We start from the raw sequence: 12257 nt of genomic DNA on the forward strand, positions 1-12257 counted from the left end.
GAACGTTGACATGCAAAGTGATTAATACCTTTATATATCAAGATTATTATACTTTTATATGTCAAACATAGGCACTTAATCTTTCCTCTATTATTTTACTTATTTATAGATTTGTTCCAGGAATAATGTAAAACAGATTACAACATATAAAATATGGCAAAATAACATAAATTATAAATAAATTAAAAATTCAAAGGAAAAATAGGGTAGGGACAGACAATAGATTCAGATATGAGGCCAATTAAAAAATGCTTTTTGTAAGGACTAATACACTGCAGGTAGCACTGCTGGCTGTCTACACAGCAGTCATCCTGCCCTTCCCCCTTCTACATATGGAGCCCTGACTTTGTCTGGTATCAAGTATTCCGTTCCTGGTCCTGGAGGATGAAGCATGCCCGGTCTAAGAGAGTCGTGGACCCCAGCTGGACCGTCCTTGTTGGAAGGGAGCGTCCGTATTGTGGGAGACACGTGGAGTGAGACCTCTCCCTTGTGGCTGGAGCTTTCTCGCTGATGCACTTGCTATGGTTTCTCCTTTGGCTCTATGCTTTCCAGCAGTCCACTCCAAAAGGGACTTTCAGTTAGAAACAACTCAGTGTCTGTAAGACAAAAACAGGCCTGCACCTCAGGACAAGCACAATGTCACTAAGACTAAGGCCAGCTAAGACGAGAGTCTGTAGGCATCCACTCATTTGTCCCATGTATTTAAAACCCTGAATGAAAACGTTCAATGATAAAGATACTGTCATCAGCAATCCAAGCCAAATTGGCTTTCTCTTTTGACATAATTTATTATTCACCTTGAAGTTTCATTTTCTACATGCTCCTTAAATTAAAACATTATTCTTTGAGCCAAATGAAAATGCATTTAACAAATTAATTTGGACAACGGGTGCAGAAAAGTTGTTCTTTGCAAACCAACCTTTGGCTTGTGAACGCAAAGCCTGAAGTCGCTGAGTTGGCAGAGCAGTGGGGCAGGTAGGAAAAAGATCCAGATGGTTCCCACAGATTTACACAGAATATGTGTCTAGTCTGCATTTCTTCAGAAAAAATGTAGGCCTTCGGACAGGGAAATATCATATTCTGAACAGAATTGTTTTCCCCTTTGAAATAGAACGTAAGAGATTTTATTTTTATATAATTTTATATATATATTTTATATATATATATATAATATTTTATGTATAATTTTGTTTTGTCTGGGAATCAGGCTTCTTTCTCAGTTTATCTGTTTGTCTGTTTGTATATTTATATTCAACTTATAAAGGAAAGAAACCAACCTGGCACTGAGAGAAGGAATGTCTCCTTCTGCATGCTCATCTTGATGACTTGAACCCACGAGTCAACCACTAAAGCTGCTAGCCTCCCAGGAATAGCCCCCCTCTAGCCTGAAGAAGCCCATTTACTGTTTTAATGACAAGAACTTGCTAATGAGGGCACGTGAAATGTAACCTCAGCAAGGAAGTCTCTGAGAGGGCTCTCGTTCTTGCCATAACTGAAATCTCATGACGCTCTAATGATGACCTCATCCCGGAATGAAAGCTCGCTGCCTGCTTCTGTAATCCTCGGGGAGAATCTCACCAAAAGAAGACTAATTTGGAAACAACATGCTGGAAAGAGACTTCATTTTCTCCTTTGAAGAAAGTGAAGAAACCGGTCTCTGTGAGTAGAGACCCAACTGGAAGGACCATGTATCTCCTACAACACCGATAGCAAGTGCGGAGGCTTCACAGAGACAAAAAATGAAAACAGTTGCTAATGGGGTTTTCCGTGGGGCTGTGAATGAGGACTGTAGAAGTGAAATGGTCTCCCACAAGTTAGGCTTTGCGCCCCAGCAGCTCTGCCCCCAGACTTCAGTGCACACCCTGGCTTTCTCTTTAGAAAAAGGGAACAGTTCCGTTCCAGTTGATGGTGGCCTCTCTCCACTTGGTTCTGATGGCCATCTCCACTGGAGAAAAGTGTCTTCCTGGTCTGTGTTCATCTTCATGTGGGTCCCTTTCCCAGTGATGAGAGTGAGTATCTGAGGGAGGAACAGCCGGCATTTAGACTGAGCCTTAGTACACCATTCCAGAGGAAGCCAGGAAGGAAGGAAAAAAGCATGAGTGGGAAGGAGTTGGGCTCAGCAAGCTGTGCTCCTACAACTGGTTAAGCAGAGGGAGAGTCCCATAGATGGCGTGTTGAAATGTCCCATAAAAAACAGGTCTGTGGAAACCTGGGTTGTCACCACATGAATACTGGAATGTGAACATTGATAAGTCATGCAATGCACATTCCAGCACCAGGATGTGACACATAGAGACAGGTGTAGGTCACCAGATGTTGTCAGGAAAAACAGGAAAAGGGAGGGCTCACCACTTCTCAAGGCTTCTGAGAGCATATTTGCATTTTGGGGTGGAAGGTGAGGCATTCTAGTGAGGTGGTCAAGAGCTGGGTTCAAGGTCCATGTTTGTTTAGTAAAAGCCAGGTGACATTTGAGAAAGTACTTAACATCTCTCAGCCTCATTTATTCAACTTGTAACTATTGATTGGCACTTGGATTTCCTCTCTATAAAATTAGGTATTGTAGTATCTGCAGCATATGACTGTTGGGAGAATTTAATGCGATAATGTACGCAAAGCTTTCAACGCAGTGCCCAGAACAGAATGCTCATATGCACATGAGCAAATGAAAAAATGATGCTTTCCTCAAAGAAGAGAGTAAAGCAGAAAGGATAATATATTTTGAGGAACATATTGTCAATGTCTCACTAAATTAAATGGGTTAATATATATTTCTCATAATTAAAGAAAAAGAATCCAGAGCTACACAGATAAAGCAGTCACTAATATACTTTTCCAATAATGAAAAGTTGCTTAACGCCGGGCCTGTGATGCTAAATGCGAGGAATCAACATCAAATCCACAAAGTTCCATCAGAAGAGCCGGAGACAGACTCCCAGACTCATCACATTTCTGTCCAAAGGGCTAGTGTTTAAAAACATCTTCAGGTTAATCTTTTTTCCTCATGAGTTAAAAAAAAATATGGTTTTACCGGAAATGCAGTGAGCTGTGTGGTTGTCTGCCTCTCCGGCTGGACGGGAACCGCCTGAGGTTTGCTGGGGCTGTGCCTTAGGGACGGGTGCTTTCCTAGCATCTGTACAGTGTCTGGCATATGGTAGCCCCTCGAAAATGCTTTTTTGAATGAATCTGAACAGAAATGCACTATCAGTTTGGTTACTTATGTCACTGGACAATCATCTGATGTTTGGTTTGGGGACAGAATTGGCCAATTGGGTCCCCCATCTCTTTGTTTTTCCAGTTCTTTCCTCAGGTGTTAAACACCTCGTGCTCAAAGATAAAAGACGCGGGGGAAGGCTTTTGGAAATCTGACCTTTAGTTTTTGTTTTTTCTCTTACCTAACAGCTGTTCATTCCTCTGTCCCACTTCTAACTCCCCCCACCCCCCTCCCCTACCCCTTACTTAATGCTGGTTCAGAATTCCTAGGTCACAGTGCCTGGCTTTACACCCGTGGGGTTCATGCATGGGTTTCATTTCAGAAATCATGCCTAAGCATTTTCCTGCAGAGGCAGCATGAGTATCCACACGGCTGTTAAACCTCTGCAGCCGTGTGCCTCTGAGCATATTACAGCACGGCACTTGGGCTCCGCTGTGCTCACCTACAGTAAGAAGCACAGGCTTCTTCTGCGAGGGCTGGCCACTGAGGAAGTGCAGGTCAAAGAGACGCTCCATTTTCCAGTCTGATAAGAGCTGCCTGTTGGTGCTAAAAAGGATGCTGTAATTTCCATTGATGCTGCACAGCCAAATAGGGAATCGGGGAGTCTTCAGCATGCTGCCCACCTGGAAGGGGACAGGGGAATGTAGATGAATATATGGTTTTTCCCCACTGCAACAGATGCTGACACGTTGTGAGGATCAGCAAGCTGCTCTGAGTCTTCTCGTTGTACCGGCAGCCGCACCGGGCACCGTGCAGAGGAACATTTGAAACGAAGGCTTCGTAGTGAATGAATTTGCATGTGTGAATGGTGTGGCCTGGAGATGACGCTGCAGGTTTTTTCTTAATGGATTTTATTTTTAAAAAAATTGGGGGAGTGGTTTCATGGAGGAGGTGGAATCACCTTAATTTGGTTTTGAAGTGAGGTCAAGAATAAAGAGAGAAACTGAAATATGAGTGTTTGGGTGGAATAAGAACTTCAATCTGTCCTTGTCATCAACTCCATGTATTTACTCCTGTTCCCAAGATAGGACATTTCATCCAGCAGGTGGTCAGACTTCTGGCAACACTAACCATTTAGAACATAGGAAATAAAAGAATATTTAGAATATAGAAAGAATATTTTGAATATAGAAAATTTCTGGGAAATGAGGGCAACACACACACATATACACATATCTGCATGTTACCACGTAGATCAATAGTGAAGATATACTTAGAGCTGAGCGCACCAGTTTAATATTACAGGGAATATTAAGTTTACTGTTTGAACCATCTGTTTTTTCCAGGCACCTGTAAATTGGGCCTGAATTCTCAGACCTAGCGAATTAGATTCACCGAAGCAGGAAAAGGGTCACTTCAGTCACCCCTGAGGGTGTGACAATACCACGGCACATTTCTATTAATGATATCCACCATTTTGTTTAAGGAGTCAGGGAAGAATACATTTCTTAAAAGATTGCCATCATAACTCATTAACATCAAAACTAATTTTTTTCCACTTAAAGAGATAAACATGAGCTACATGGAAAAACCATCATTTCCACACGATGCCAGGGAGAGCCACGGGACCCCCAGCCTTGGCGTGTCTTCCCATAACTGAAGGATCTAATTCTGCTGTTTTTCTTTTCAGTCCGCAGAGTTGTACTGTGTGGTGAGGAACAAATTCTGCTTTATGGAAAATCCCACTTTGAAAAATTATCCTGTGTTTCATAAACCCAAGTATTAAAGGCTAATAATTTGACATTTTGATTTCTCAATAGTTCTATTCAAATCTCTCTGTTTTTCTTTCGTTTAAATTCTTTAGTTGTGGGTGAATCAGAGATGCTTTTGTCTAAGCTTTTCACTTTTAACTACCACAGAAAAATTATATTACTGCGTTTGGAAAAAATGACCTCAGTTTTAGCTGATTGTTTAAAAAACGGTACAAGCCTAGCTCCCCAGTCTGGACATGCTTGTAGTGGGGCAGGATTTGCTCATCTGCTCACACGAGAATTAGCTCCTCTGGGCTGAGTATAAAACGAACATCTGACATAGCAAACACAGGGCAAGCCACCCACCGGCCACATAAGAAATAAAACACAGAGGACGTGCCTATGGAGCAGCCGCGAGTGTTTACGGTCCAGAAGCCACCCCCAAGTTCCAAATAACATTGTCAGCCGCGAGTGTTTACGGTCCAGAAGCCACCCCCAAGTTCCAAATAACATTGTAACCACTTATTCGTTATAAAATAAACACTTTCTTTTTTAGGCCTGCTTGCAATGGCACCTTTTGTACTATGGTTGTGTGGAATCAAAACATGATCCTCCAGGGCCAGCCCCATGGCCGAGTGGTTAAGTTTGTGCGCTCTGCTCAGGCGACCCAGGGTTTTGCTGGTTCGGATCCTGGGTGCGGACATGGCACCACTCATCAGGCCATGCTGAGGCAGCATCCCACATGCCATAACTAGAAGGAGGACCTGGAACTAGAATATACAACTATGTACTGAGGCACTTTGGGGAGAAGAAGAAAAGAAAAAAAAAAGATTGACAACAGATGTTAGCTCAGGTGCCAATCCTTAAAAAAAAAACCCATGATCTGCAGGACATGGAATTGTTAAGGTTGGAAAACTTGCATAAATGAATTAGGAAGTTGAGGGCTGTTAGTAATAAAATGCCACTCCATTTGGGATATCCTTGCTGATTTTAAATCAACGAAAGTTCCTGTAAGCTATGTCTGGGTGGCTGTCACAGAATATAGACATTTATGATACTGTTTCACAGAATCTTTGTAATGTAGGCGAAATTCAGCTGGCGCTCAGATGAATATACTCTGCAAGGTGCTGACATCACATCATTGTTATTTTATGCAACAATGCAACAGTTTTCTTTCCTGAACTCGAAGCTACTCAAGATCTTGTTAGAGTAGGAGGAAAATAAAGTAGCCACAAGCACCACAACCTCCAACCCCCAAAGATACCATGCAGAGCCCCTGCCCTGAGCAGGCAGAGCCTTGCTGGCCTTGAGAGATTCTGGAGAAAAGGAAAAGTCATGTGCGACTGTCACGGCGCTTTGGACATTAACTCTGAGAGGTGAGGACGCACCTGGTTTAAAGTGAATCCTACAAAAGCAAAGCAGCGCCCCTCCCCCGTGAATCCGGCCAAAGATTACACCCCTGTCTTTTCTCAGCACGCCATAGAATCTGTTTGCCTGAAATTTTCAGTTAAGAATTTGTACTGCTTTTGAATAGACAGTTTATCAGCTAAGCCCCCAAAGCAGGATTCTAAATATGTTTTATTGGTGAGATTCCACCAATGCAGAATTTGTGCATGTTGCCTTGTGTTGCCATGGTAAAAAGGAAATTAAATTGCGATACAGTGGTGCTATAAATAACATACCTTCCTCCGTAAGTTCACTCCTTGTGTAACAAGCCCAGTAGTTTCAGCTTTACGTGGAGCCATCAAGCCTTTCACGACATGTATCATTTAAGCCAAGGTACAATCGTAAGGACAGGAAGAAGGATAGACAGATTCCTAACACTAGATGGCAAGGATGGAGTCCATGTAATTCTTTTTTACACCATTTAGAACAATGGCGCTTAGAATGAGCCTCTGTGGTGTACACCTGAAATTTATATAATGTTATAAACCAGTGTTACTGCAATAAAAAAAAAAAAAGAATCTGCCTCTACATAATGAGCTTGATATTGCAAGTCCCAAGGCCCCAGTCTGGAAATCTGAACGGGAGAAATGTATTGGAAACAGCGTGCTTTCTTCGCTGATTCCTGGGGACTATTCGAGTGCAGAACTGTTAACCGTCTGGCTCCCATCGTTGCCACCTGGAACCCAGAGCTGCTGGAACTTCTCTCGGCGAGTTTGCAGGTACGCTGCTGTGTTCGCGGGGCGCTGCCTCAGCCACGTGGCGCTGGAGCGCCGTGGGTGGGCTTCACGTGGGATTTCCTGCTTGGGTTTCTTCCCCTCAGGGTCTTCAAAGGGAAATGTAAAGGGGGAGAGGGTACGGCTGGGATGGCGTGTGCTCTGCCAGGGGGAGTGATTCCAGCGAGACCTGCGTGGCTTCAGTCACTTCTAAAACCCAGAGTTGACTTTTCTGCTTGGTGGCAGGTGCGAACCTCCTAAAGCTTTCCAGATGGTGTTAGACTCCAACTGCTTTATGTTCTCGTTTCGGTGTTGGAACCCCACACTCAAACCTGTACCTGCAAATAGAAAAGTGACAGAGGCTTCAAGATAGTGCCTCAGCTGTCGGGGTGGGGGGGGGGGGCAGCCATGTTCCACAGGGACCGTCAGTCTTGTGGGCTCTGGGGCACTTGCCGTGTCATCTAATGAGAACGCCAACCTTTTTTCTTTTAATCTCACCCACTGGGCTGTGACGTTGGGACTGAAAGGCGTGTGTTTTTGCAATCACTGCAGTTTTCCTGCAGAGGAAGAAGAGATTTACTTCGGGAAGACAGGGCAGCGTTACTGGGCGGGTTTCACCTCGACAGCAGACTCTGTCAGGCCGCACGTTGGTTTTCTTTGGAACTCAGAAACCTTTCTTATTGTCAGTGCATACATAAAATCTTCCGATTTATAGCACCCACCCAAGGCAGGGGCCACTCAAGACTCTTCAAGCACTTCTGTACGCAGTGGGCACACTCATGGGTCCAGTATGGAGTCTCCACGCCTCACAGCAGAAGGAAAGGGCGCGACTGTGGGGGTCTTCATTTCACTGAGACATAGAGCACTATTCTAGAACTACATCTGGTCTCTCTTGAGCGAACTTCTGCTCTGCAAGGCGTCTCCATTCTCTGCTAGACTACAGTGCAATGGTGGACTTCTGGATACACGCGGGCAGATGGACCCTCTGGTTAGCACGTCTCTGAGTACCATGAGCTCATCCTCCGAGGGTACACCTGACAGACGCGGCCTGCCACACCAGCAGGTGAAGGGGGTGGACACTTGGAGAGTATGCCTCGAGTACCTGCAGCTCACAGCTAGCTCAGCTCACAACTGCTCTCACCTGGATGTCAGTGGGTCAAGTTCTAGCTTCTTGAGCACGGCTGTCACGTGTTCTGAAACCCAGCCATGATTTTGCCACCACCTAAGTGTTATAGTCCCACAGCAGTGTCCCTGTAATGGATACTATAGATTAGATAACACCAATCTTCATCTGTACATACATATAGAGATACGATCGATCAAAAGCGCTTACAATAGCATATCTCTAAGACCTGGCATTTGGTATTGACCACTTTATCAGCAAATCATCAAAGGTGATAGTGACAGGGATCAGAAAGTAGGCTTTGAACGTAGACACATCTGGGGTCATTACTCTGGCTCTGACTCTGACCTAGCTGGTGGCCTTAGGCAAGTTCCTACATGTCTCCCAGTCTGGATTTCCTCATCTCTGAAATGAATGCCCAAACAACAGACACTGGACTTAAACTAACACTGATTATAACCTGGAGTGGAAGTGAGAATTAAATGAAATAAGACGTCATTGCAAGTGGCTCAGAGAGAGCCTGGCACACAGTAGGCGCTCTATACACATGGCTGTTAGCACTACAGTGAATGAGTAAGCTCCATCTATACTTTCTTTAATTACCTTCTTCAGGGATGGCAAGAAAAATATGTATATAATTATTTCAATAATGTATATGAGTTATGGATTGCTTTTATCCCAAAATAATGAGCTGATATAGAAAGAATAAAAAAGCTCCTTCAGATAAAATAAACTTTTCTGTATACATGTATATGTCTAACATCTTCCTAGGTCTCAACAGTTCAAGTCAGAAAGCTACCCGCCAGCCTGTATTTGCTCTTTAATACATTTGTTCGGGAAGCACACTCCAAGTGCATGGCAGAGACAACATAATAAATATCCTCAGGGTTTTGAGCCATTAGTGTGCAATTTCAGGCTGTTTTCACCGAGGGCAGGGTTCACAGGAGTCTCCCTGGGGACAGAACTCTGAGTCCAGGAAGAAAGGATGAAAAGCCACATTAGCCACTTTTCCAGAGATGGGGCATTGTCGACGTGATTTCTCTGTAGATTTTACAGCTAACCCGGGCTGTCTCCATCCTTTGCCCTCCTTCCAATTTGTGACCAGGAATTTGCATGGCGGTCATTCTCTGGTGCATTTTACCCTCCTCCCAGCAGGAAAGCTCTTATTTTTTACTATATGACTCAGCCTCTTGACTGACTTTAAGTTCCCGGGAAACATCCGAATTATTGTTGGAGGACATTGTAGGTAATTTTCTTTAGAGTGTGATTTAGCGGCTCTGTTGGTCTAAGCCAACTTGTGTAGAAAGAAATGTGCTCCAGAGAAAACAGCACTGGGTGCCTGTGAATTCTTGACTCTTTGATGCTCTCCCCCCCTCTCTCTTTTGCTGGCATATTCTTTGATAAAGTCCCTTAAGTAGCCATTTAGCAAACACCTGTGTAATTTTAACTTAAGATAAGGTCTGAAACTTGTCCCCAAAGCCTTGCACACATTAAAAGGAAAAGAAAGCTGTCAACCTTTCTGATAGATTGAAAAAAGATGCTCTTTCTTTTAATTTCTGTTGAAACAGCTAGTTTTTCACTTCTACACACAATGGACTTAATCAGGTAAGCCTAATGAGATTTCCCCCCTCCTTTTAGAGCAGCGGTTCAACCAGGAGCAATTTTGTCCTCCAGGGCACATTTGGCTATGTCTGGAGACGATTCTGGTTGTTATATGGAGGGGGTGCAGTGTGCAGTGCTACTGGCATCCAGGGGTGGAGGCAATGGATGCTGTAAACATCCCACAATGCACAGGGCAGCCCCCACCACCAAGAGTTATGCAGTCCAAAACACGAGCAGCGCTGAGGGTGAACAGCCCTCCTGTTCTCGAGCGGAGGTTCCAACCCTGGCTGCATGTTAGACTCACCTGCGGGCTTTAAAAGACTCTAATGCTCAAGTGCTCCCCAGGCCAAACAGAGTCATTGGGTGGAACCAGCTGTACAATTTGTGGTGCCCAGTGCAAACAGAAAATGGGGTGGCTGTTCGAAAATTATTAAGAATTTTAAGACAGTGACAGCAGAGCATTAAACTAAATGCAGGGCTTTCTAAGTGTGGGGTCCTGTGTGTCTACACAGGTCCTAGGCACGTGAAGCTGACACTGTTCTGGGGGATGACCTGGGCATCGATAGTTTTAAGAGCTGTCCAAGTGGGCCGAAGATTTTAACAGACACATCACCAAAGAAAATATACAGATGGCAAGTGAGCATATGCAAAGATGCTTCGCATCATATATTATCAGGGAAATGCAAATTAAAACAACAATGAGATACTGCTACACACCTATTAGAATGGCCAGAATCCAGAACACTGATGACACCAAATGCTGGCAAGGATGCGGAACAACAGGAACTCTCGTTCATTGCTGGTGGGAATGCAGAATGGTGCAGCCACTTTGGAAGACAGTTTGACAGTTTCTTACAAAATTAAACATACTCTTACCATACCATCCAGCAATCATGCTCCTTTGTATTTACCCAAATGAGCTGAAAACTTACGTCCACACAAAACCCTGCACACTGATGTTTATAGCAGCTTCACTCATAATTACCAAAACTTGGAAGCAGCCAAGACGTCTTCTATAGATGAAGGGATAAACACTGCATGGTACACCAGTGGAATATTATTTATTCAATGGAATATTATTCAGTGCTATAAAGAAATGGGCTATCAAACCATGAAAAGACATGGAGGAACCTTAAATGCATATTATGAAGTGAAAGAAGCCAATCTGGAAAGGCTACATACTAGATGTGTCCAACTATACGACATTCTGGAAAAGGCAAAACTATGGAGACAGTGAGAAGATCAGTGGTTGCTAGGGTTCTGGGAGGGAGGGATGAGTGGGTGGAGCACAGGGGGTTGTTAGGGCAGTGAAACTATTCTGTATGATGGTATGACAATGGATACATGTTGTTATAAATTTGTCCAAACCCATAGAATGTACTACACCAAGAGTGAACCCTAATGTAAACTATAGGCTTTGGGTGATGATAACGAGTCAGTGTAGGTTTATCAATTGTAACAAACGTACCCCGCTGGTGGGGATGTTCACAGGGAGGCTATGCATGGGAAGGGGCAGGGGTGTATGGGAAATCTCTCTACCTTCTCCCCAATTTTGCTGTGAACCTAAACTGCTCTAAAAAATGAAGTTGATTAAAAAAACAAAACCCTCTGGGTGATTTCAACATGCAACCAGTGTTGGGATGGCTGTTCCCCAGGGCTTGTTGCCTCACCCTCCTGTAACAATCGGTGTGTGCATGCGTGTGGCCCACGGAGGACCCATCTGTGTACCCAGACACAGAGTCTCATGGCTGGTAGGTGCGCCTGGCAGAAGAAAGCCCTGGCCTGTCACTCCTCCTCATCTGCTGGAAAGTCTTATGTGTGTGCAGGGCATTTGGGCTTCCCAGCAGGCTTAGCATTCGTGATTTTGTTTGCTCTTTACACATGTCCTGCGGCTGCCGAGTGGGTGTTAGCACACTAGTCTGGAGATGAGGAAACAGGCTCAGAGAGGGTAAGCGACTGGCCTGAGTCCCACCTGGGAGTGGCAAAGCAAGGCCTCCAACCGGGTCTCCTGGGTCCAGGCCAGGGTGTTTCCCACACGCTCCAGGAACTGCCTCGCTCTCGTCCCAGGTTCCCAAAGCGTGGTGCAAGTGCCCGTTGGTGGCACGTGGCGTGAAAGGCAGGGGCACAGGGGTGAACTTTACAACCAAACATGTTTATTTATTTATTCAACTACGTATTAGAAAAAACAATGGCACCTCAAGTCTGTGGCTTGTGTTACTGCTGCAGAAAAGGTTAGATTCAAATTTTAAAAGTGTGCTGACTTAAAGAAAAATATTAAGCAAGTACTAGCACAGGTGGTGTGGAGTTACGACAAAGCTTGTGAATTACCTACTCAGGTGACCGAAATACCAGAAACGCTGCTTCAAATCTTTGTAGTTTATAATGAGGATATAGTGAAATAATATTGCGGCAAAGCTTTGTAATAACAGACAAAGCACTAAAACTATTCTTGTGGTTTTTGTGTCCCCAGT

At 44.2% G+C, this 12257-nt stretch overlaps 1 protein-coding gene across 1 annotated transcript in view; it reads right to left on the reverse strand.

Moving 5' to 3' along the window:
• Positions 1 to 1081: 1081 nt before the first annotated feature.
• The window catches only part of MINDY4B (MINDY family member 4B), a 33558-nt gene continuing 22382 nt past the window's right edge, over positions 1082 to 12257 (reverse strand). Inside the window, exons 11-12 of the mRNA XM_044755300.2 lie at positions 3654 to 3834; positions 1082 to 2017 (exon numbers count right to left, since the gene is read on the reverse strand). Coding sequence (XP_044611235.1) covers positions 1875 to 2017; positions 3654 to 3834 — 324 coding nt within the window. The 3' untranslated portion in view covers positions 1082 to 1874. The remainder of the gene's footprint in view (positions 2018 to 3653; positions 3835 to 12257) is intronic.

Source organism: Equus asinus, chromosome 21, assembly GCF_041296235.1.
Source record: "Equus asinus isolate D_3611 breed Donkey chromosome 21, EquAss-T2T_v2, whole genome shotgun sequence".
In the NCBI taxonomy this organism is placed as follows: Eukaryota; Metazoa; Chordata; class Mammalia; order Perissodactyla; family Equidae; genus Equus; species Equus asinus.